Below are 27,881 nucleotides of genomic sequence, written 5' to 3' on the forward strand. Positions count from 1 at the left end.
TTCTTGGAGCTTTTTCCCATTGTGGTGGCTCTCCATCTTTGGGGGCCGGAGATCAAGGACAGGCGTGTCGTGTTCCACTGTGACAATTTGGGCGTTGTCCAGGCCATTAATCGGTTGACAGCCTCCTCTCCTCCGGTGGTCAGGCTCCTGCGGAGCTTGGTTCTGCGTTGCCTGTCTTTGAACGTTACATGTCGCGCTGTGCATATTCCCGGTGTAGAGAATACCACGGCTGACGCCCTTTCTCGTTTCCAAAGGCAGGTGTTTCGTCAGATCGCGCCCGAAGCAGATACGGAGGGCCTTCCCTGTCCCAGAGAGCTATGGTCCCTTGGCCTGAGCGAATAAGGGAATGGATTCGGTCTTCAGTGTCGGATGCTACTTGGGCCCGGTACGGTAAGGCATGGGGTGACTGGGTCGCTCTGGAGCAGGACCAAGGTGGGTTTTCTTCATCTGCGGAGAGGGTTCAGGGGGTTTTACGGTTGCTCTGGTTTTGGGAGGCTAGTGGTTGTTCCCCAGCCACGGTAGCGGGGAAGCTGTCAGGTCTGAGCTTCTGGTTCAACCTGACTCGCGTGCCGGATGTGACCAAAGGTGTGGGCTTGCTATGCATGGCTGGCGTAGAGGTCCGCAGCCTCGGGATTCCAGGAGACCGGTTTCTGGCGCACTGCTACTTGGTATCGCGTCGGTCTTATCCAGGGTCTGTTTGTCCGATTTCGAAGCGCGTTTGTTTCGGGTGGCTTTCTCTTTCGCCTTCTTTGGTGCTCTGCGGATTGGGGAACTTGTGAGCCCTAGCAAGCGGATTCCAGGCGGCTTGTTGTTCCATGATGTGTCTGTCGTGGATGATACGGTGCGTTTTTTGGTGCGAAAGTCGAAAACTGACATTTTTGGTAGGGGGGCATGGGTGTCCCTTCGCGCCATTCCCGGCTCGGCTGTCTGTCCCGTCGCAGCTTTTCAATCTTACCTTCTGTGTCGCCCGGATGTTGTAGGCCCATTGTTAATCCATGGGGATGGGTCTTTTCTTTCTCGCTTCCAATTTCTCCGGGTTTTCCGTTTGGCACTCGAACAACTGGGTATTTCGAGCACAGACTTTGGGGGTCACTCTTTTCGGATTGGGGCCGCTACGGAAGCCTCTCGTTTAGGTTTCTCGGACCAGGCCATTCAAAGGATTGGTAGATGGGAATCGGGGAGGTTTCGGTCCTATGTTCGGCCCACTCGGCTGATCGGTATCCCCCTTGTGTTTTCTCCACAGGGCCCGGCCGACGGATCTGGATAATCGGTCATTCCTACATCTACTGGGCCCACCTGCGGGCTGGGGTTCGCCCGGGTGGGACAAGGCTTGGAATACCTCGGGAACTGGCGGAGGTCCGGTGGTTCGGGTTCCGGGGCATGAAATGGGGTCAGCTGTTGCCTGAGGTCGTGCAGTTATCCACGTTATTAGGAATCCCGGATATCTTGGTGGTGCATCTGGGAGGGAACGATTTAGGTTCGCTGCCTGCGTGGGGCTTAGGGGAGCTGATCAGGCGAGACTTGGCGCGCTTGCGAGTACTTTTTCCAAGAATTTGCCTAATATGGTCAGGAATAGTTTCCAGGAACTATTGGAAGTGCGCACGCGATCAGGGTGCTATGGAGCGCTGTCGAATAAAGATTAATAAGCGGGTTTCCAAGTTTGTGCTAGGTGTCGGGGGCTTGGCAGTGCGACACCGTATTTTTGAGCGGGAGGCGGCTATCTTTTTTCGCCCGGATGGGGTCCATCTCACTGATGTCGGTTTGGACTTGTTTAACCTAGAGCTGCAGGATGCGTTGGAGCAGGCCTTGGCGTTGCTTGGGGGTCGCGCCCGCTGATTTAGGCGTAAATGCAGCGGGGCTAGTGGCGGGTATGGTCCTTGCCGAACCAATTGGGAAGAGGAGTACAGGAAAAGAAGGATGCTGGGTCGGGCCCCCTCCCCTAACCTCGGGAAAGGTTTGGGTATTTGCGCGTGCCCTCTGTGCCAGGAATGGTGGCCAGGGGTTGGCATGTGGTATTGGAAGGCCAAGGTGAAGGCCAGGTATCATGGACGAGGGGGAGGGCTGATGCCTCGGTAGGGCGTGTACCCTAGAGGGTTGGTGGTACGGTTGGCAAGGACTAGTTCAAGTTAAATAATGCTTATACCTTGTTTTATTTATGGTTGGTTTTATAAATATGTTTGATAAATTATAAATAAAAGCTGTGGCCTTTTTTATACCACACATATATGTTTCCTAGTTTTGATTGGGTTAAGGGTTTGAATGGGGGTGATGTATTGTGTCGCACCACACGTAACCGCTACCTACACACAAGGCCCAGAGGAGGCGGGCTGAAAGCTAGCCGGATAGGAGGCATGTGTGGGTGTGGTGGGTGTGGGTGTAAAAATGGGTGTGGCATTTAAGTTAAGGGCTTGGGTGGGGTTGTATAAATAACGGACATTTTGTCCCCTTCACCTCAGCCATCTTAAAAATAACGGCAAGGTGACAATCTCCCTCCCTCCCTCCCCTTTTTTTTGCTGTTTTGTTTCCTTTCTCTGTAGGTGTTCAATATCTTGTCACAGCCGGCGGGTATGGTCCTTGCCGAACCAATTGGGAAGAGGAGTACAGGAAAAGAAGGATGCTGGGTCGGGCCCCCTCCCCTAACCTCGGGAAAGGTTTGGGTATTTGCGCGTGCCCTCTGTGCCAGGAATGGTGGCCAGGGGTTGGCATGTGGTATTGGAAGGCCAAGGTGAAGGCCAGGTATCATGGACGAGGGGGAGGGCTGATGCCTCGGTAGGGCGTGTACCCTAGAGGGTTGGTGGTACGGTTGGCAAGGACTAGTTCAAGTTAAATAATGCTTATACCTTGTTTTATTTATGGTTGGTTTTATAAATATGTTTGATAAATTATAAATAAAAGCTGTGGCCTTTTTTATACCACACATATATGTTTCCTAGTTTTGATTGGGTTAAGGGTTTGAATGGGGGTGATGTATTGTGTCGCACCACACGTAACCGCTACCTACACACATGTGTATGATGAAAAAAAATAACAATGGGACAACTATGTGAAGTTAACATGTAAAATTCAATAAGCGTAGGTAGTTGGGATCGATTTAAACAATCAAAGCAAAATAAACATTTGCTCTGTATACTTTCTCTGTGGATATACATTGACCCTGGGCCACCGCACCACCACACTCATATAATGTAAATCTGGGTTTCATGCACAATGTTTGGATTCAGCATCCATTGTGCTTTTTAGTCCCGATGTAATTGTCAGACCTTAGTGATAACTTCATTTGTATTTCATTTAAACGTTTTTGTTCAAGTGATGTAATGCCTGTCATCGGCTTACAATGTGTCCACAGCTCAGACTGAAGGAAATCAATGCTGTATTGCATTTTCATAATTAATTCTTCATACAAGCTGACCGTTCAATCTTTTATAAAAAAATCTTAATGTAGGGAGTGTGTCTCATTAAGTCACCAGGATCTGACAGCTAATTTGCTAGCATGAAGGGGACCATTTTTTTCTCAAGGGAATTTCCAGGCATCTGATGTGCAAAATTGAATTAAAAATGTCGGCAAAATCGTTCACTTTAGCCACACCCCTTTTCTTAATTCCCAATAGGAAGACAGGAACAAAGGCAACATGCTGCTATGTTACCCATAAATGCATGAAGAACAAGGTTAATGAAATCATTGAACTTATCCACTGTTTGCTGTTTGCTGTGGGTTCATGTTACTAGTGCAATAGGGCATCTCACAAGGTTCCATTTATTGTAAACAAAATGAATGCACACTGCATGTACAAGGAAATGGTGGAGAGTGCGAATGTGTATTTATTCATGTCACTGGTTACATCATTTTTATGGATAATGAAGCAGGTCTAGGGTGCATGCTTCTCTAAACCTTTGAAAAAAAGTTACCTGCGCTCTCTCCTTAATCCCTATGTATATTTAAACAAATGGAGGTAATTTAGTTACTCCAATGGCCACTGGAGAGAGTGCCCGCCTGCCAACATCAAGGCAGACAGGTTACAACGCTGCCGCCCATCCCACGTATTCCCTATTAAGGGTTAACAAGTATATAGGGGTGTATATAAAAATACCCCTTTCTGTCTCATTAGAGATATTTTTGTCAGAAGCTCAAGGAAGCAAGGTAAAGGGTCAGTGTAGGACCCGTCTAGGGGGGTCTGCGTTGACATTGGCAGGCGAGCATTCCCTCCAGTAGCCATTGGAGTAACTAAATGACCTCCATTTGTTTAAATATACATAGGGATTAAGGCGAGAGCCCAGGTAACTTGTTTCCTTTGGTTTTTACTATGCGTATTAGCTGATGTGTACTGTAGTCATTGCTGCCGCCCAGGAGTGATGGGAGTGAATACAGGACTTTTCTTCTTGTATTTGTATTCTCTAAACCTTTGTTCAGTGAATTATAGGTAATATACAGCTCTGTCTCACCTTTTAAGCTGTAAAGGGCAAGGACACCGAAGAAGTAGCGTATGCATGCATGTGTATATGGTGAACTACATCAATGTGCAGAAACATTTCAAAGATGATACAGTACAGTGGGATGCACCTGAGCGAAATTTCAAGTGTGTAGCAAAGAGTGTGGATATTTATACCAATGTGATATTTCAGTATTTTCTTCAAAATACATTTGCAAAGTTTTAAAAATCATTTTTAAAATTTATTTTTTGCTTCGTCATTATGGGTTACTGAGTATAGATTTAAAAAAACAAATTGTAGCACAAGGCTGTCTCTATTGTCTCTGTACCTGTAAATGAAAAACACCCCATTTCCCTCCTGTGTGATTCCAAATTTTTTACTAAACAAGATTGCCATGGGTGCTGTTTTTTTTAAGAAAGACCATTGGTAGCAACTCCTTATTATTGTCAGAGATTTCATCCACAGCCTTTAAATAATTTGCTACCGCCATCTCAGTTTTTGAGAGTTCTGAGAAATAATTCTGAACAAGATCGCTCTGAGAAACAGATTGAGGAAATGTATACAATGTTTTTACATCGTGGCTATATGAGCAGTATTTTGGATTATTAATTATAAAAGATACCCATACTTGAAGAAAATACTTATGTACACTGACCCGGTAGTCTGGCCAAAATTAGAGCCAAATGCACACCTGGCAATTGTAGATACCTGGACTGGGTCACTTGCGGGCACATGTCTCTGGGCCATAACTCTTCATGCCATCACACTTGTAGGGTCTACTATATCAATTTGTATAATGTTTACAACCACCCGTGTCATGGTGCATCCCTGCGGATTCTGCAGTGTCTTTTGATATTTGAAGTACTTGGATACTTTGTTGCCTCACAGGACAGAGTATGATATATTGCTACAGTATCTTCTCTTTCTGAGAGGTCTAGTCGTGTTCCAAGTTGGCTTTGTCGGTTTGGTCTTTTAAGTATATTTACAGGTGTTCCTTTCTTGTGGGTCCTTAGCTTGTTCTGGTGTGATCTAGCCTCTATAAGGGTGTTCTTACTGTGAGGTGCATCATCTTAATAAAGGTCAGGACCAAAATGTTGATCTAATAAAATTATTAATGCTTAAAGGAACACTATAACTTTAGGTATACAACCTGTATTGCTAATGCCATTGTGTCCCTATCCCTAGTTCTATTTAGGTGCCCCCTTTCCACCCCCATGTGCCATACAAATTAATTTATGTGTCATGAGCTTCTGTGTCCACTTCAGGAAGGCAACCACAAGGAGTGTGTTTTGAATTTTTTTTCTAGAGTTTTCTTTTTCTAATGGAAAGGTCCTGGTTTTGTTTCCTCCTGTGTGATTCCTAAACTGTGATCTTACAGTATGCTAGTGCCCTTGAATCAGAGATCGACCGATTATCGGCCAATATTCTGTATTTTCAGCAAGAAAGATACCGATATTGCCGATAATGCAGACCAGGGCCACCTTACCAGCAGCTCCCTTCAGCTCCCCTGTCTAACACTCGTAAGTCCCACGGGCCGTCAGAGTGTTGCCACGGGTTACCATGCCAATGCTCCGCGCGGCACGCAGGCCACGAGAGTTAGACAGGGGAGATTAATGGAACTGCTGGGAAAGTAAGTAAGAGTGTGCTGGGCCCACCAGTACAGCCGCGTGCCCCCTCCCAGGGAATGCCATATTCCCCTCCTTGGCCAGGTAAGAAGCAGGGAGGGTGGACTAAAACTAAATGTAAAATATACATATATATACATATACAAAAATAAAAATGCCCCCTTCCCCCATTTTTACACAAACACTCACTGCACAAACACACACTCTGCATTCATTATATACAAACTACACAAACACACTGAATTCACTATACACACACTACGCAAACATACACACTGCATCCACTACACAAACATACACTGCGTCCACTACACAAACACACACATACTGCATTCACTAATCAAATACCCACACTGCATCCACTACACACACATATATTCTTGAAAACAAAAATTCATACTGGCATGTATATTTTGTGTATTTACCTTAATTAAAAAAAGGGTTGCAAAAAAATAAATAATAAACATGTTCAGTTAACAGTAGATTTGTGTAGATATAGTTTATTTTTTTAATGGTAAATGTACAGAGTATCGGTATCGGCTCTAAAAATCATAATTGGTCGATCCCTACCTTGAATTATTTGTATTGACTTCATACGATGTATGATTCAGGAAATCATACATATCATATCAGAAATCAGAAATACGCCACAAAAGACAGTTACATTTGCTGCAAAACTGTATTCATTTCTGTTTTTTTTTACCATCTTCTCTACTCTTTTACCAACTAGTTTTGTTTAAAAAAAATAAAATAAATTTCTTAAAGGGACACAGAGTCAGAACAACTACAGCTTAATGTAGTTGTTCCGGTAGCTATAGTCTGTCCCTGCAGGCATTTTCATGTAAACACTGCCTTTCAAGAGTGCGTCACTGGCCAGTGCAGCAATGGCGTTCAGTGTCTCCACGCTCTGCAAAGAGTTGCTGAATGCTTCCCATAGAGATGCATTGATCAATGCATCTCTAATGAGGAGATGCTGATTGGCGCAGCGCTGTGTTTTGCCATGTATACGCCGTATCCTCCCAATGCTTTACTATGGTAAAGCATTGGATTGACTGAAATCATCAAAGTTGATGATCTCAGGCTAGGAGGTGGGGTAGGGCCAGCTGCATGGAGACCCAGGTGGCACTGGCAAAAGGTGAGTAAATAAATTTTTTTATGTGTGATGGGGGCCATGGACCTAAATGGCTATTTTAAACCTAGTCTTGCAAGAGTAAATAGGCTATAATTGTTAGAATAATACCATTAAACTGTACTATGCCTCTTTACCCATACCTCACTGTATTGAGGTTATTCTTACCTTGCACTGCCCACAGACAAACTGCTCACAATGAGTACTTTATTTAAATGAGAAACAGGTTTTCTCATTTTATATTTTTTTGAACATTCTACTTTGTAGGGAAACTCAATTTTCAGTTGAAGTGGGGAGAATTCTAAAGTACTTCAAAACATGGATAACAAAAAGTTTCTCAAGTGATTTTTTTAAACATTTTTTTTATTATGCTTTTCTTTTTTTAACCAGTGCTTCCCCATGGTGATACAGGTTATGTATTAAATGATTAAATGGCGTGTGCATCTATGAAATCTGCATACAATGCATTATGGGAGTATTCCTTCTCTGCAGTTGGATTTCCAGATGTGCCCTATTCTTGCTCGGCAACATAAAGCATATTTGTCAGCATTGCACATTATGCTATGCTCTGGAGTTAACCTTTTAATTGTGCGCTATATAAAGTTAGGCTTCATTTAATGGAAGCGAGGGAGAAAGAAGGAAATGGATTTTTCAAATTGCATGGTGTATATCCGAATGTCAAATACGAGCATTCATAAAAAAAAATCCAATTTGAACATGCTTTGTCTAATGTGAAATCTTAAATTTAAATGTGGCAGAGCCTGTTGATTTAAAATGAGTTTCTAACTGAACTCCTAGAAATAAATTATCCTCCTTGGAGAAGTATTGTTTGCAATATTTATTCAAAATTGTTTAATCTCTTTTTGTATAAACATTTTTTTTTTATAGATTTATTTCCTAATTTGAATTTTTTTTTTATCATTACTCAGCTCCTAAATAACAGAACACTGGGATATTATTGTGTGCAAATGAGTCATGTAGATTGGCATGGGGGTTGAAAGCTTTTTGAAATGTTGCCATGGCGAATAGTGAAATCACTTATCTGTTTTTGTTATCAAGAATAAACTGCAGCAGAAAGGGAAATGGCATTTTCATGAAAAAATATGATAAGACAGCGCTGCATGGTTATAAGATGAACCATGCAAAACTCCCACATTCTTCTCATGTTCCCATAACATTAAACATTCATCTAGTCGATAGCTAGCTGCACTGTTCAGAGGTGCTGTTTGTTTTCCTATTGTCATGCTAAATCACACTGTCTGTCTAATTTAAAGGAAAATGAATGTGAATTTTGTGATATTAATGCTGGACAGACAGGGGCTGATAGAAATACAATCTGTAAAAATTCAGATATAAATTTCCCCAGGCTCTTGGTTGCATGGCAAAATATTAGGAGGGAAGTGGGGCATCTGTTGGATGCCACTTATAATGAGGAAAGCCTTGGGTGTCCTGTTTGTTTTTATGCCTTTTCCTGGTAGCATGGTTTTAAGGTAAATAATCTGATTTGGTTTCTGATTTTAATGGGGTCCAAAGGATCACAAATAGTTTTGTTGTTTTATTCATGAATATCATGTGATTATGTAGATCAGTTTTGTCCAGGCTTTCCTTAAGTACCATTCAGAATATGAAGCACGGATTTAAGGATTGAATTTAATCATTGTTATTATATGACGCCTGTGTGCTTATAAGGCTTTAAGTCATCATGGCAGCCCTACAAAAACCCTTAAAGGAGTCTAACCTAAAAAAAAAAAAAATATAGTTATTTTGAAAGTCAGAGTTTTTGCTTTTTTATTTATTCATTACTGTGGCTCTTTTAAAAAAATAAATAAAAATACTATAAGAGTTATCGGTAATGCAGCACCGGACTGGGTGTATTCAAGACATTAAGGGACACTATAGTCACCTGAACAACTTTAGCTTAATGAAGCAGTTTTGGTGTATAGAACATGCCCCATGCAGCCTCACTGCTCAATCCTCTGCCATTTAGGATTTAAATCCCTTTGTTTATGAACCCCAGTCACACCTCCCTGCATGAGCCTTCCATAAACACTTCCTGTAAAGAGAGCCCTATTTAGGCTTCTCTTTATTGCAAGTTCTGTTTAATTAAGATTTTCTTATCCCCTGCTATGTTAATAGCTTGCTAGACCCTGCAAGGGCCTCCTGTATGTGATTAAAGTTCAATTTAGATTGAGATACAATTATTTAAGGTAAATTACATCTGTTTGAAAGTGAAACCAGTTTTTTTTTTTCATGCAGGCTCTGTCAATCATAGCCAGGGGAGGTGTGGCTAGGGCTGCATAAACAGAAACAAAGTGATTTAACTTCTAAATGACAGTTAATTGAGCAGTGAAATTGCAAGGGAATGATCTATACACTAAAACTGCTTTATTTAGCTAACCGAATTTAGGTGACTATAGTGTTCCTTTAGTATATGGGCATTAGGTATCAAAGGTGCTGTGTATAGAAAATGGAGCAGTTACTATGGAAACAAGTATAACTGGCAGCAGGCACAATCAATTGGTGACTCTGCCTCTTATCCCTGTTTATACCCGTTTTCAGAGCACACTTGTTATACATAACCACCGTAGAGTGCATGCGCATAAATCAGTGCCCTGCTATTCCAATGGTACCATAGAAAAGCATTAAATCTAGTACCTCTAAGCACCGAACGCTCTGTGTGATGGCACTGAATGTGGAGATCTTTGAAGTTTTAAGATCTTGAAGGACCAATTTGCTCTTGGTACCTCCATCTAGGCAGCATTGGTGAACAATTATAAGGATAACTAATTCTCTTTATCTGGATTTTATTTTCTCCTTTTGCTTTGCATGCACCATTTGTTTTTGTAATGTCATGGAGAGCTGCTATGTTATTAGCTCCTATTGGATGATTAATTTTCATCATGTCTTTGCCCATTTCACCCCCCTGCCTAAGTTCTTCAGAAGACATAGTTCTGAATTAACAAGGCTGCCATCTTCCTATATTCCATAACCACATTGAGATGTTTAGCTTCATAATATGTAGCTTAGTGGACTCTAAATTGCATATATCGTTACTATGTACTGAGTTCTAGAGGTAAATAAACGGAGATGCTAAATGTAACTGTTTGTAATTTTGCATGATCTTCATAAAAACCCAATTGGGAAAGGGTCAATCTTGCATTTGCTGTAAAGTCGCTACTGAGTGGTATGATCACATATGTTGTAAAATGCTTTGTAGGCATAATGGTGAGGTATTTTTTAAAGGAACAATCCAAGAACCATAAGCAGTAGAGCCTTTTGAAAAGGTAGAAATGTCAAGAGATACCCTGTTTCTTTCCCTTGATAAGATGTCAAGCCACATTAGTGGGCATCTTGTATTCTGCAGCAGGAGAAACCAAATTGATCTATGGAGCAAAGTGAGCCAATTCAGGATCGTACTGATTGACTGGGAGCGCTCAGCTGATGCAGTCAGTCAGTGATTTTGGTCCTTCATTGATCTAAGATTATGAGCTGGCTTGTCCTGCTGGAGAAGAGGGTGTGTGGCAGTTGCAGCACAAGCTTCGGCAGGACTCCAACTCCAAGCGTTTTAAACATCTTACTGTGGGACAGCGCCAGGGTTCTCCTGGCACCATAACTACTACAGCAAGCTTGGAGTGTTCCTTTATGGTTTTATCTGCATAATGCATTAAAAAAGTAGGATTAATTCAGGCCTCTTTAACTTGGCAACGCAGATATTTGTGAACTTTATTTGCCATGCTGGTCAGCGACATATCTATTAATGTTGTCTAAATCTCATGAGAAGTGCAATTACAAAAAAATTGCAGTACCAAGGTTAGTAGCCATGATTGCCTTACAGCATCCACCATCTAGTGATTCCCTGTCTCAAACTGTGGAAAGTCAAATAAAAACTGCCAGCGATGCACTCCCTAATGGCATTCAGATTATAAAGGCCTGTCAGCGACATGAACACAGTACTATCTAGAACCACAACTCACAAAAAATATCTGCTGCATATGAGAGCTTGTTGATATCTGGCTATGCAGGATTGTGTCATTGAATAAATATGTAATCCCAAGCACAGAAACGTCTATAGGGACTGGGTTTTAGTTTTGGCATAATACCCGGACCATTTGCTTTTAGAAGTTTTTGAGAATTTGACTTTTTTTCCCACTGATATTTAAAGCAGGGCCATCTGGCTGTCGATCCAGTGAGAACTGCTGGGATGATGCATTTTGCGGTATGCTCTATATTAGCCCTAGCACTCATGAGGACATACAAGGTGTTTACATGTCTCAGACAGTGATGGGGGATGAGCTAGTTCTGTCAACTTATGTATGCTACTTTATAATATAGAGTCATGTATTACTGATGTAAACAACTGCTGACCGTTTAGCTAGCTCATTAAATAGATGACATCTTTATACTTATCTTCAGCTTATCTGGCACATACCTTCTGTGAATCACAGGTTTACTTTTTAATTAGTCTTTAGTTGAGACAAATAATACATTTAAAAAAATGCATAAATACATAGGGATGTAAGATTTTTAATTGATGAGATATGTGTTAACAGGGTGACAGGAAGGCCATTTCCCGGACACCTCACGCCAACAAAGTACAGTTGACTTACTGATTTATGGTACTGAGATAAAATTGCCACACAAATATCTGTGAACTATATTTACTATGATGCTCACCCACATATCTCTTTACGTTGCTAAATCTTATGAGCTTTATACCTTTCAGAATGCCCCTTCTGCATGGCAATGCGCTCCTCCATCTGGCGGATTTCCTCGATTTTACCGAGCCAGTGAGCCAGTCCTAATGTGTTGGTGGATCTTGTTGTAGCCAGAGGGTAGGGATCAGTGAGCGTGCTGCTGTCAATAAGTGTCAAGACAGTGTTTTCTTGTATTTAGATATAGGAAGTTTGGAGCGGCTTAAGAGCATATCAGCAGGGTGGAAGACCACTTCCTCGTCTGCTACAGTAGACATTACCTCATATACTTTCCTCTAATAAGGTGTTGGAGTCGGACATTCCTAGAAAATATGTAAGGCAATCCAACTTCTCTCTGGAATCTCCAACAAACGTCGGACACCTCCGGGAAGAACCTGTGCAATTTTCGCAGGGTATCATACCAGTTAAGATTTTGGAATTAATTTCTTGATGTTTTGCACTTCAAGAACAATCTTTGATTATTCCTGGTCAGTGAACATCATTTCTAGAGCATCTCCCAATTACAACTTAAACAGTGTAGGACGATCTTCTGTCAGAAGCAGTTGGTAGAGGTTAGATATGTGGTGATGTAGCAGTTTGGCTCAAGACCATATCTCCTTCAAAGTTATAGGTGGCCTGTTTTGTAGAAACTTCAGAAGATGGATCAGAGAGCCATTTCTACATAATGCTGTGCCACGAAGGTCCAGACTCTCAAAGGCATGTCAAATTAGGCCAGACTTCATGGGATATATATATATATATATAGGATACAAAAAATACCGGCACTCAAGGGATGACAACACATCAAATCTTCATTTATTTCGAAGTTAGAGATCGACGTTTCAGCTCCTCACAGGAGCTTTCATCAGGACGGTGTCAACCCTTGAGTGCCGGTATTTTTTGTATCCTGTATTGTTGAGCCACCAGAGCACCAGGTATTTTTTCTCACTGTTTTGGTTGGAGTGCAGGGGCTATCTAGTTTTATATATATTTAACTCTGTTAAGTAGCTTTACACATGAGGAACACTGAACGCAATCTGGTTCCTTTTTATGTAACCTGTTCACGAAGAGTATGGTGTACCCACAGTTCTGTAGTCCTGCATACTACTATGCTCCAATGGTAACTGAAATGTGAAGTATTGTTTGTTTCTTGGCACTCTATCCCATTTAAAACTTAATGCTTCCCAGGAGTATAGGAATAGATGTGAAATTGGAGGTTATTAGTGTCAAGGTGATTGAAGAGGATACAGATCAAAGGCAGACAAATCACTTTCTGCCATAAATAGACTGCTGTGTTCTTTGTCAATCACTCTTCTATAGGGAGTTATAGAATGTTAAAGGAACAAACTGAATGTTGTATTGTTACAGTTCATTCATTTATTTGGTGTACATGATCTTTCAGCAGTATTGTGTTTAATTGTTATTGATGATCTCACATGTTCCGAGATGCAAATGAGGAACTTCAGAGTTATAGGTGGTCTGTTTTCTAGCAACTTCAGTAGATGGATCAGAGAGCCCTTCCTGCATAATGCTGAGCCATGAAGGTCCAGGCTCCTACCCAGATACTCAGAGGCATGTCGAATTAGGCCAGACGTCATATGATATATATGACTCTGATAAGTAGCTTTGCAAATGAGGTACTGTGTTTTACTATGTACAGCTCACAGATTGTAATGTAATGTTTTTTTATTTGGCTATTAATATATGTATATTGAAATCCACAGCTAATAATATACGTGCGCTTTTTTCAGTCATCTGAAATAATGCATCGATAGTTTTTTTTTTTTATTTTGTGTTGAGCAACTTTGCAATTTTAACAATTAACCTTCTTTACAACCAGATTTTTTTCATTTTATATTTTTTATATAAAATAAATCCCTTATAAAAAATAAAGATGAAAATATCAAATATGTGTTTACTGATAAGTTAATGTTTTGCTTCTGTGACTCATTTCCTTCATATATGAATAATCTTCCCACGTGTGCTCTAATTCCCTAAACAATTACTTATCCAGCACTTTGTTGGTCTCTTATGATAACATTCTGCCACATGTCCCATTGGGACAATCCTTGGCACAATCCTTAAAATAAATGTAATACTTGGGTACTAGAATCCTATTTGGGTCTGGATTTGGATTGTACAGCTCCCTCTCCTCCTTACAGTAGCAGCAAAATCTGGTGATATTTTTTTTTTTTACTAAAGCCTATTAAATAATGTTTCTGGAAAATGTGTGAGTCAAGTACCATACAATGCTTACAGTACCATACAGTACCATACAATGCATACAATGCTTCACTACAAGATATATTTTGAGAAAAAATTAAATGAAACAATTACAAATGAAAGTGCCATCAAGTGCAATGTTATTATTTCATTTATATATATATGCGTATATATACAGTGGTACCTCAGTTTACAAATTTAATGTGCTCTCCGGGACTTTCCTCATTGCAAAAAATTTGTAAATCGAGACGCGGTTTCCCATAGAAATGCATTCCGGAGGTCAGAAAAAAGTCAAAATGATCTGGCATGGAAACCAACCCACAATGCATAACACACAGTAAAATGCATGCAAACGATGAAGCTCAGCTCCCTACCTTTCCATCGCTTGAGAAATGCACCAAAAAAGTCCCAAAAACGCTGCAAAAAAATTTCCAGAATGGCTCCAAAACTCAATGCAAAAACTGCTCCAACACCTCCACACTTGACGCCACGTGCTACCCACAGGCTCCAGCATGCACGGGGGCGGCGCTAGAAACCTCACAGGTGCAATGCATCCAGGGGAAACTTGCTTTGTATTGCGAAAAATATTCGTAAACCAAGGCATTATTTTCTAAGGATTTTCATTTGTAAACCGAAAATTATGTTAACCGAGGCGTTTGCAAACCGAGGTACCACTGTGTGTGTGTGTGTGTGTGTGTATGTATATATATATATATACAGATGAGGTGTATACCTAGCACATATACAAAGATTATGTTTCCTGGATACCTTCATTATATTTACAGAACCTTAATTGTTTCTGTATTTCTCCATCACAGATTAGTGGGGTATCAATAATATACTGTATGCTTGTCATGTAATCCAGGGTCAGAAAAAACCCAGCATACAGTGGCAAATATACCTTTTTGGAGCTTTCGGGTATTTTTAGGAAAGCAGATTTTAAAAATGCCAGCAGAATAGGAACATTATTTACTGTGTGTTGGCTTGCAGGCTCCTATACAGTGTAAATTGAAAATGAGGAGCATTATTTGTTCTGCTCTTGCGTGATACAGAGGCAAAAAACAATGTTGCGGTGGAGAAATACAAAGCAGTGACTGTGAAATGAAATGCATGTTTGTGAATGTAATACGTTGACACACTTGTACACTCTTTGGTAATACTGTGGGGTTTTTTCCAGACTACCTGCACATATTATTACTCCTATTTACTGTGAATGAGTACCTTATATGTAAAGACTATATTTTACAGTCCATTTAAATGTAACAGGTTTGAAAGTTAAAGGTTTGCAAGTTGGTTGGAAATCTGTCTGTGAATCATTAGTTTAACCAAGGGATTTAATTCAATAATTCACTTTACATTGAGTTGAGGTGCATTGACAACCATGTTGCATGCCGCACACTTAAAAACTGATTTAGGAAAATTTGGCCTTCATTTTGCAAGACATATGTCAACTTATCATTTAAAGATAATAATAGAATCTTACAACATGTCTAAATTAAGTGTTTATGAATGTCATGTTATTAACCTTGCTGTGTTCATTGTTCCTGAAATAACCCAATACATTGGCTAAAACTATGTTATGACCCATTAAATATTTCAGTTTGAATATTCACTAACATTTTTCTTTGTTGAACAATTCTTTCGAACTTAATCAACCAAATGATTGTGCATTTATGATTCTCCAGAGTAGTATTCACGACCTATACTCAATCATTATGTCAGAACACAATGAGTACATGTAGAAATAAGATGTCATGTTTGGTAGCGTTACTGGTAGGTTTTAAACTATCAGCTAACTAAACTTAAAGGGACATTATAGATATCAGAACGACTAGAACTTAATGTAGTTGTACTGGTGAGTATGTCAGTCCCTGCAGGTTTTTTAATGTAAACGCTGAACTTTCCCCTTAGAGATGCATTGATTCAATGCATCTCTATGAGGAGATGCTAATTGGCCAGGATGGTGTTTGGCTCTGCTCCTTGCCCTGCATCCTTGGCTAAGATCATCAGAATTGACTATCTCAGCCAATCCATTGCTGAGAATATCAATCTGACGATGTCAGTCGAGGAGGCGGATCGAGGCGGGGTCAGACGCAAGTAAACCCACGCAGCAATTTTCTAATCCGAGGTAAGGGGGATAGACCACCTAAAATGTGGTTTTAGAACCATAGTGTCAGAAATACACATTTGTGTTTCAGACACAATAGTACCCATTTAAAGTGGGTTTGTCTTCTGCTAGTACTGCTAGTTCACTGAGTGGAACACAAACACAACAAAAATAAATAATTCAGATTCGCTACCCACCCTTAAAGTAATAATCATCTGTGTACCTAAATGCTGGCTGCTTGTAAAAAAAATAGTTGATGACCTATTATTACCTATCACCAGTTCATATGTTTGTAACTCTGCCACATTTTAAAGAGCTCATACCCCCCAGATACCATGCCTATTTGTTCATTTACTAAAAGGTACACTTTAAATCACAACTGATTGTTGGTTAGATTGAAGCTTTTAGAGGTTGTATATTTTGAAGATTGCCTATTAAGAACACTTCTTTGTCTTCTTAGTCTACAAAATGAAGTCTACAAAATGAAGCCTGCCCTGTTTATTGACAATGATGGATAACCTTGGTACTGTAGACCTTTTTTCTGTGATGCCCAGCAAACCTTAAGAATGTTAAAGACTTAACATTTGACTCTATATTTTAACACCTTGTTTGAATAATGCATTAAAAAAAATGTAATATGAAAAATGTAAAAGTTACATATCTTTTAAAGTGTTCCGTGATGGAGTGTCAGTGGCCTCCCTTGCCAGGATGACATGCTCCAGCCTGGAGCATTTAAATCTGTTCTGTGGTTACTGGTCTTGCTCAATAATTACCTTTCCAGGAGAGGACATATTAGATAAGTGGTTTATTCCCAAATAACAATTTTAATCACATATGATAGCAGCCATACTTTGGCTGATCTCAGTTTATACACAGTCTGACATCTGCAGGTCTGCCTTCTTTATTGCGCGTGTGGCTTGCACACACTATAAGCATGGAATTGATATTGGCTACCCAGAAGTAAGTGCTTGAGTTGGCAAACTGGCAGTACTGGTGGGTTTCCCTACAGTGGCAGAAATGTTTACAAATCACTGTCACCTATAAGACCCTGTCAGCAATGAGAGTGGACACAGGGTGCTCTAAGCATCTTGCACTGTGCAGTGTTGCAATGTGCTACAGTGCTTAAACTGACCTTTTAAATGGGCATTCTGAGAATTGCAGTAGTTGAGTCATTGTCCTGTATCCTCTTATGCACTGTAAACATTATGTGCACTAAAGAAGATAATAGAAATCCAAAGTTGCAAATTCTGCAAAGTGAGAGTATCTTTATTGAACATTTTTTCTGAAAAAAATAACATCTCCCTCTCTGTATTGAAAATCAATGTACATTAATTATTCATTCTAATTGTGTCTAAGTGTATTAATCTGTAAATATGTTTCAAATACTCCCTATAGGACAATCACAGCTTCTCATTTACTTATATTGAACTAATATGGTCTATGGTGCCATTCTCTTATTGGAGGGAAACTATGTTCAAAAATGACTCATTACTGTTAATGCATTATGTAGACAGTGCATTCAAATAAGGGAAAATGAATATAACTTTATGTAGATCTCTTCCTGTGTGCAGCAGTTGGTAGTCACCAACCTTGAATACACAGCCTTAGCTGCAGGTTGGTTCATGCATGAGGTGGAAAAAACTGAAATAATTAAGCCGCAATGAAGAATTCCTGCTGCCTGACAGACAACTTTACTTTGGAACTCTGCTTAAATATCATATGTATCTTAGTGATCACATGAATGTATTTTTTTCCATTGGGAACATTTATGTTTGTTAAGTTTGGCAAGGCTGTATCTTCAGTATTATGCATCTAGGTGAACCTAAAACAAGAAGTACATTTACCAATTATGCTAAAACAAGTCAAATAAGAATCTTAATATCTGTGATATATTGCCTGGGCTCATGTACATTTTAACTGCTTACTTTACACATGAACATCAAGTGGCCCCGATCTGACATGCCAGCCAAGTATTCTCCGCATAAGTTATCGGGTAGTATACACATACAGTATGAACACACTGTAAATCCCATAGATAGTGATATAAAAGTTGGCTCACGGCATGTTTGTGACATAGGCCAGCTCAAGCACTGTGAGAAATGCAGTTCACAGGATGTTTGTCCAAAAAGACATTATTTCACAGGACAAATTAAGAAAGCCCTACCCATCTTCGATCGGACATTCTATACTATTTTATGTTCCTTGTACATTTTATTGTGCTCAGTAATTTAAAGTTCTCTTTTCCTTCTCTTTTTTTAAGGTTCTGAAACGTGAGTTGAAAGATAAAGAACAGACCATATTGAACACCATAGAGCAAGCTCGTATTTTCATTTCTGAGCAACCCATTGAAGGTCCAGAGGAGCCAAGAAGGACCTTACTTCCTAAAACAGGTTGGATTATTTTCTAATTTTTACATTATTTTTTGTTATTTACAAAATGGGCTGAACCAAAAAAGAAGATTAACTGTTATTGTAGAAACTTTACATGTCGGCAAGCAGAAGAATGCAATATGAGTGTCATGTATGTTGAAATGCAATGATTTAATATACTAGGACACGGCTGTGCAAACAGTTGACCCCCAGACGTTCTTGGCTTCTACTGCCTCAATGCTTTGTCAGCTTTAAGAATACGAAAGCATCATGGAAATTGCAGTTTTACAATCCATTATTTGCCCAGCCCTATACTATAGTAGGTCTATGTCACATTTTTACGGGTCCTTAAGCACCATCCTCTACTGACACCCTCTGATCTTCAGCAACTGGTTAAATGTTAGCGATAGGAACAAAATGTTCAGAATCACTTCATCTACAATAGTCACATACCTCTTGCATTATTTCCTTAGTATCAAGTAAGGACAAAATTCAAAAGAAGTCTGTTGGGGTGGTAAGGATTACTAATACATTTGTGTTAAAGAAGCATGTGTCTACTTCTGCAGTGTCCTTTTTAATGGACCTTCACTGGTCCATTATTGTCCATTGAATTGTCATGGAAGCTGATAATGATATCACTGTGCATGAAACTGACGTATATCCTCTGAAAGTTCTATTACTATGTTTGAGGTCACAGTGGGTGCCTCGCAGGAAGAGTAATACATAATACCAGCAGCAGGGAATGGAAAAACACCAACGGGTATCTAAAAAGAACAGTGTCACTAGTATGTCCCTCTGCATTCTCTTATATGACAAACTTGATCTGGAGAAAATACAAAAATCTCTCAATGGAATAAACTAAAAGCATAAAGAGCAGGACTCAAAATTTCCAGTTACCACTAGCCGTGATGAGTGAAAATATAGCCATAGCGAGTAATAATTCACCCTTAATAATTCTGATTGCTATGGCTTGCAATCAGAGTAAATTTGAAAGCCTGGCTAGTAGCATAGGACTACAAATGTTAAGCCCTGATATAGAGTATGTAGCATGCTTTATAGATGGTTGGCACTACATGTTCATTGTTCTTAATCTCCAATACTTAGAGATTACTTTTATCACCCACAAAGACATACATTGTTTTGTTTTGTTTTTTAATTATTTTTCATATTTAACATAGAAATCACAATAACAATATACAAGTTATATTACAAAGACAACATGGGGGAATGAGAAATCTTTAGTTAATACCGAAAGAGGTAAAAGAGTATTTACATTTTTTCAGGGTCTCAAAACTCCCTTATTTGGTCATCAAGGACTGTTATCCAATTGACCCATATATTGTATTTCTTAAGATTAGTACAAAAATAAAAGACAATTGCACGTTCCATTCTGCATTGAAATTTCACCCTTTCTTTAATTTGTGGCCACATGTCTGCTTTATCAGTTTTCCAGTTTTTAGCAATAGAACATTTAAAGGCCATTAAGATGTGAATCAAAAACCATTTTTTTTTTATTTTTAGCAAGCATTGGTAGATTTAGGTGGAGAAGGGCCATTTTCGCCATCCATATATGTTTCAAATTAAGCAGATCGTTAATTACAGAAAGTATTACGGCCCAGCCTCTTTTAATTGTTGGACATTCCCACCGTGGATTTCATCTGCCGTCTCAACACCGCATCTCCAGCACTTATATTTTTCCTGGGGGTATATCTTTGTTTGTTTCCAAGGTGTTATATACCATCTATTTGTTAATTTAAATCGGGTCTCTATTATATTAAGACAGTGTACTGATGGGTATAACCTTTGAACAATAATAAGTCACTCATTTGTATCTATCAACATTTTTAGATCTCTGTCAGGATCGGGACAGGGATCCAACACGCAGAGTACAAAGAGTAGAGAGATACGTATACCGGACCTTAGAATGGCCGTACTTAACGTAAGAACTACGTATAGAATGGTCAGAGACAAGCCGAGGTCGAGGGAACGAGAAGACAGGTAAGCGAGAGACAAGCCGAGGTCAAAGGATAACAGAGAAGCAGGAGAGTAATAACAAAACCGGGTCAGAACCAAAAGACAATCAGGATACAAGAGCACTGTGTGACTAGACTGGCTAGAACCACGACAGGGCAATGAGCAAATGCGGAAAGCTCCATTAAATACCCTGGCTCTAGAGAGTAATCACGCCTCCGACGAGTCCTGATTCGTCTTCCGGACCTGAGTGGCAGGTCGGACTGGATTAGCGTCATGACGTCGGCTATTGAGCGTCGCGTCATAAAAGGAAGTAGCTCCCTCGCGGCCGGCGTGTAAACGACCGAGGGAACCGCGAGGAACGGGAGAAACAGACCCTCTGGAAGGAGAAACGTCTAAGTCTCTACCCCTCTCAGAGGTAGAGACTACAGGTACCCTGACAATCTCTTGCCTATTTTTCTTTAACTTTAGAAATTTTTTTAACTTTAGACTCCATCGTAACTTTAATACATTTGGATAATAATTTTGAGTCCTTCCCCTGTTCAAAGACATACATTGTTATTGGAAACATTGCACTGCAAATTGATTTATTTCACTTCTTGAGGACCTACAGTCATCCTCCATTTCCTGTGATGTATTGTCAGGTAGCATGAGATAGCTGGACTATATTACCTTCATTGTAGGACTCACTTGGGATCATCATGGGCTTGTGAAATGTTTGTTAATCTCTTATAATATATCATGGAAGAGTTGTCTAAGCATGATGATTGCTAATACATTTATAGCCCACTTTTGTAGTATATTATTTTATTGAATTTAAAACCTAGTCCATAATAACTTTCTTGAGTAATGTTAGAGAAAGTAGTTGTTTTAAGGGGACAAGTGTGTAAGTGAGCTATTATCTAAAGGCAAACCTGTGTATAAATTCACATATTAATGCCAATTTGTGGTGCACAGGTTGGTTACACAGCATCATGATTTGAAACAAACCTCCTTTGTTTTGCAAGTATAGCTGTTGTCTATATATTAAGCATTGAGCTGCCAATATGGAAATGTTGAAGGGTAAATGTAACTTTTCTGGAAGTTACACTATAGTAAATCACCTATAAATTGGCATCTATTCAGAATACAAATGTATCAAAAACACGATGAAATGTTGATTTAAAAAAAAAAAAACTAAACAAAATTCCCTTTAAAATCAGCAGTCTGCATGCATCTGGGCATGGTCTGCACTCTACAGCTTAACAATAAAGAAACAGAGTCATATGAAGGCATATATTTATTCATAACAACAAAACTAATAACGATATATTGGCGCCACAGAAACAACAACCAGTGCAGAACAATTTCACCCAAGTGTCACAAAAAACACTTTTACATACAAAATCTCGACGTTTAGGATAAGGTGATAGCGCACAAATGATAATTGCAAATCACGGCAATACGGATAGATATGAAGAGATCTATTAAAAGAAACATAAAAATGACAAAGCATAGACTGTATAACATGGTATCCGCAAAAGAGATATATTGGGCACTCACGAATTAAAGAGCCCTCAAGGTTGGCTCTGGACTCTGTTGGTATTTTCGACACTCTCAGGTTGATGAAGTGTATCTGATTTCCTTAGTGTGTTCCTTCAGGATACAGGATCAGAATTATAAGATCAGGAACCAAAATAAATATAAAATACACTGTATTGTAAACGCAACAAACAGAGAAGTGATAAAATATAAAATATGAAGCACTACGCGTTTTGGCCCACGACAAGTCTTCCTCAGGTGCACCTACCAACAGAGGTAAAAACATACTATTTATATAGCTTAATAGCACAACTAGAAACAGGTGTGTAGATCTAATGTCCATAGATGGTACTTCCGGGTGTATGTTTCAAGTTTCCAAATACAAAGATGGTGGAAAAGTCACAGATGCTCTAAAAACCCTTCCAATCACAGTGTCCTTTTTATGTTTCTTTTAGTAGACCTCTTCATATCTATCCGTATTCATGTATTTATTTATAATTGCTAGCCCAATGCAGCTCAGTGATGATATCAGTTTTCAGCCTACTTGCTGCTAACTTTACAGCTGGCTTTTTGCAGTTGTCTGTAAATTAGAATTACATGTGTGTTCATCATAAGACAGCTACCTGGGTCAGTTCATGGTTGCTTAGGTTAGTTTATTTAGTATGCAGCTATTTGTGAATGGCACAATTATAGGATAGTATTCAAGGGCTGTTTGGTTGGACCAAAACATTGACTGATCAAACCTCTGAGGATTTACTACTTTGATCTCTTAAACTAAGTGGAGTTATTATGATGGCTGCATGAAACATTGAAAGTGTCCATTTGGACCAATTTAGTGTGTGTACATGACAACTGCATACATTCAATAAAAAAAATTAAATAAATCTGATGTATTGTTTTTACATATCTTATAAATCAATATTCTTATATTCACAAAAATCACATACATGTTTTAAACAGTAAGAAAGGTTTTTAATGTTTTTTTACCATTTCATTGTGTTATATATCTGCCGGACTGTTTTTATATTATCTGAGCAAAAATATGAATAGTTCGAAACTACACATGATTGAAAAATTATTTCAATGCCATTCAAAAAGCAATGGGACTGATGTTCCTAATGTTTTATTTAGTCATGAAGGTTACACGTTGAGAAGAATTGGTAGAATGGGATCTAAAAAAAAAGACTGCTCACATTTAGACATGTCAAATTATTGTAAAATAATATTTTCCAAAATACTATTCAATTTCAGCAGATAACCCTGCATTTAAGCTTTGACTTTCCAAGCAGTGACTGACTTGATATAAATCTCATCTGTGCTGCAGCTATGGTTACACAAGCTAGCGGAACGTCCCCTAATACAATGCAGTTTGGTTAGGCAGAATGTGAATTGTTCCCAGAGTACTTTGGGGACAATGAAAGATAGCTTTTACAGGTAATCAATACAGTAGTATACATACGCTTCAATACGTTAAGCCACAAGAAAATAAATAGGCCAGGCACGATAATCTTATGGACAGAATTTCATAGCAGATTTACGTCCACTGCGGATGGAAGCAGTGGAAGGTGTAAATAAAGGAAGACTTTTTTAAGCACTATTTGAAGATAAAACTAAGTGTTGAGCTGTAAACATTGCTTACAATTAGGCAATTCATTCTTGTAATCTTTTAAAGAAACATGCCAATGTAAACATGTCTGAATTTGAAAATAGCTTTAGCAGGTACAGTTTTCAGCTGGCAAAGAAAACAATCCTCCTGGATTAAGCACCAACACAGATCATTTCTTTTAAATGTATATTTCACATATAGCAGTTGGCATCAAAATCCAGGCATTACACAACCAGGGCACACAATGCGCAGAAGCAGGAGAAACATAAACATTGTTTGTTTCTCCTTCTCCACTTGCTATGTTAGATAACAATATGTCAGATTTAACAAGAATGACAGGGCCAAGACAGACATACTCTGATTCTGGGCAGAGCAGTATGGAGTTCTATATTTAATTTTATTTTTGAAGTTTCACAAAAAAAAATTGTGAAATAGGGGATACGCATAGGCGTGTGTGTGAGGGTGGTGTGTGTGCGAGGGTGCTGTTAGTGTGTGCGTGTGTGTGTGAGGGTGCTGTGTGTGTGTGAGGGTGCTGTTAGTGTGTGCTGTATGTGTAAGGGTGCTGTGTGTGTAAGGGTGCTGTTAGTGTGTGCTGTGTGTGTGTATGTGTAAGGGTACTGTGTGTGAGGGTGCTGTTAATGTGTGTTTTGTGTGTGTAAGGGTGCTGTGTGTGTGTGTGAGGGTGCTGTTAGTGTGTGCTGTATATGTAAGGGTGCTGTGTGTGTATGTGTAAGGGTGCTGTGTGTGAGGGTGCTGTTAATGTGTGGTTTGTGTGTGTAAGGGTGCTGTGTGTGTGTGTAAGGGTGCTGTGTGTGTGTGTGTGTGTGTGTAAGGGTGCTGTGTGTGTGTGTGTAAGGGTGCTGTGTGTGTGTGTAAGGGTGCTGTGTGTGTGCTGTGTGTGAGGGTGCTATTAGTGTGTGTGCTGTTTGTTTGTGTGTATTGTGTGGGGTGGGGTGGGGGACCATTTAGTTAAAATCCCGTGCTGCTGCCATCCCTTGTGGTCCAATGGAGAGTGTACTCTAGCCTGCGGGGCTAGAGTTCACTCTACTCTCGCGAGATCTGAGCGTTGCCGCGGCAATGCTCCGACCTCGCGAGAGGAACCCGGCGGAGCTGCTGGCAAGAGCTCTCTCCGGGTCCTCTCCTGCCTCCCTCTATGCTGATGTGGGCTGGTGAGGCATATCTTTGATCTCCCTCACCGGCCCACAGCGGGAGGCACATAGTGGGGGCGCAGCCGGGATTAGCGGCACACCCTGCGCGCACGCTTATGGGGAAACGTACATATAATATTTAAATACTTTAAAGTGACAGTTCCCCTTTAAAGGAAAACTAAATAAAATAATTATTCATAAAGTGTTGTAATGCTTTATTCATATACAAATAAATATGATTTTTTTCCCCTTAACTATATTTTATATGAGCATTGCTGTTAATGCAAACAGTAGATTAGTTGTTACATCAAGATAAAACATGTGTTTTAAATGAATCACAATTTGTTAAGCTATATTAGTAACACATATGTTCAGTCACATTTTCTGATAATAGGATATTTCCTGAATGTCCCTGGCCTCTTTTTGCTGGTTAGCGGTATATTTTTGTATTTTTTTTTTTATCTCATAAGGAACAATAATGGACCAGCATGGACTGTCCCATTCAACTTTGCATGGCATTAGTGATGTGTCCAGAAGGCAGAGCATAACATTTAGTCCTTAATGGGTTAAATCTATTTTATAACTTTTTGAGAAAACAGTTTAAAGTTGCTAAGTTAGATTTGTTCCCACAGATCTAAAATGAGTTCTCCAAATAGTGCAAAGTGTTTTGTAGCAAATACGTTGCAATTTAGAAAGCTTTCATCAAGTAGCTTTTTACAATTGTTCAGCCATTAACAAACATGCTCAGCACTGTTGGTTCACGAAGAATTTGTTGTAAGTGACAGCTTAAGTAACAGGTCGGTTTCTCTTACTCCATGGGCATAACCACATTCCTAGAGTTCACACTGACAATCCACAGTTCACATACATTGGGAAACAATATCAGCTTCTTTATAATGGTGGTCTCTTCCGTGAACATATATTGCCTACATATTCCCTTAAAATAATGCTGTAATCGCTTACAGGAACACTATAGTTCCCTGGCCATTTAGGTCTCCAGCCTCTACCTGCAGGGAGTAAAAATAGTAATTTTACTTACCATTTTACACCTGCGCACTCCACAAGGAACCGCCGCCTCCTTGGTGGAGATCATCATGAAGTTGTCTGGAAGCTTATAGTGTCATTTTCAGCTTCTTAATGTGAAATCTAGCCTGACCTGTGAAAGTCTAGGTACTCGGCACATGGAGTAGTGGATGTTAGTTATCTTTGGCACTGCCCATTGTGGATCTGTACCTATATATTGTCAACTCACCCTCCACAATTTCAAATATAATTTTATTTTATTTATCTTTTCTTAATTTTGTAATTCAGATTTTATAATTCTTTATCTCTGTAAGTTTTCCGACAAAAAAATGGGTATACAAAAAAATGGGCATATAAATTGCCCAAAGGCAGAATAATAGCGAAATAATAGCAATAAAAAGAACAACCCTATAGACAGGTAGTGATTCGAACACCAGTATTTTCATTGCGCAAGTAATTGAATGGTAACATCCACCATAATACAGTCATCTTGGAAAAATGAAATAGGAAATCATTTTTATTGAGCAATTTTTGTATTACTAGGAAGTCACAAACTTGCAGTTTTGAGATTTTTAATAACTTGTCTACCAATAACCTTTTATTGTATGGTGGTCCCCTTGCTACCATTTTCAAGTAAATACATTTTATAAAAAAAAAAATAAAAAAAATTAAAGGTATTGTGTTATTGATGCAGAGGGAACATGCTGTTTGCTTGCGATATTTTGTGCTCAGTTACACTTAATTCCTATTATTCCTTTGTTTGTCTGTTTATTATGTGGCTGTGTGAAAATATCTCTGACTGTACTTCAAAATAATGTAACTCAGATGTTATGTTTATTATTAAAATCTGGGACATTCAATCATGAATGAACTATACTATAACAGAGGATGTGTTGTATTTCCGGACACACATGAAATCACAGTGTTTGTCCCTTCATGCTGGCCACCTACCTCTACTTCTATGACTGGTAATTGTTATTTTCCAAAATAGGCCTCAATTTATTAAACCTTCCAAATACTTTATTTACACAAAAAAAAAAAAACAACAGACACTTTAATGGTGACTTCTACAGATAAATATTTTGTAAAATGTTTCTAACGCTATTGATTTAGTTAAAAAGCTTTTTTTTAAATTGAGGCCATATTCTGCAGTGCTTTAAAATGATACTTTAAGGATATAAAACAGCATGTATTGATATACAAAGGTATGCTTGTTTTGTATCTCTTTGTTTATGCAATATTATGTGTTAAATTACAGAGAAACAAACAAGAATAGACATACAAGTCTCTAGAACAAATAACAATGGCATTAGATGGCATGTCTACACAAGTAAAATACGGTTATGACCAGTGGTGTATTCTTGTTTTGTGCTGCCCTATGCATAACAAAACCCGGGCACCTTTCCCTCCTCCCTTCCAAATTTATCTTCCTGACAGGCACACACCCTCACTGATGCATTCACTGACAAACACACATATACAACACTCACAGACATATATACATTCAGTGTCAGACACACACATTGACTGACAGACACACATACACAAGCTGACAGACACACACTGACAGACATAGACATCATTCACTAACAGACACATACTCTTAGTGACAGAAACACATACACACACTGACAGATACACTCTCAGTGACAGATACAAACACACATACACACTCAGTGACAAGCACATATACACTATCAGTGACACACACTTACTAACACACACACACACACACTCTCACTAGCAGACACACTAACACACTCACTAACAAACACACACCATCACTCTTTAACAGACAAAAACACTAAAACTCACTAACATACACAAACAAACACTAACACTCACTAACTAATACACTTACTAACAGACAGACACTAAAAGACACATTAACACACTCATTAGCAGACACCCACTAACACACTCACTAACAGACACACACTAAAACACTCACTAACAGACGCAAACACTTACACTCACTAACAGACACACACTAAGATACTGACAATTAAAAAAAAAAAAAATTCAATCCAACCAGCCTCC

At 39.2% G+C, this 27,881-nt stretch overlaps 1 protein-coding gene across 2 annotated transcripts in view; it reads left to right on the forward strand.

Annotated features, from left to right (window-relative positions):
* UTRN (utrophin) overlaps positions 1 to 27,881 on the forward strand; it is a 583,870-nt gene that overhangs the window by 401,578 nt on the left and 154,411 nt on the right. For both annotated transcript variants that reach the window (XM_063443106.1, XM_063443107.1), the window contains one exon: positions 18,464 to 18,593. In XM_063443106.1, the coding sequence (XP_063299176.1) occupies positions 18,464 to 18,593 (130 nt within the window). The remainder of the gene's footprint in view (positions 1 to 18,463; positions 18,594 to 27,881) is intronic.

The sequence above is a fragment of the Pelobates fuscus genome, chromosome 2 (genome assembly GCF_036172605.1).
Source record: "Pelobates fuscus isolate aPelFus1 chromosome 2, aPelFus1.pri, whole genome shotgun sequence".
Lineage (NCBI taxonomy): Eukaryota > Metazoa > Chordata > Amphibia > Anura > Pelobatidae > Pelobates > Pelobates fuscus.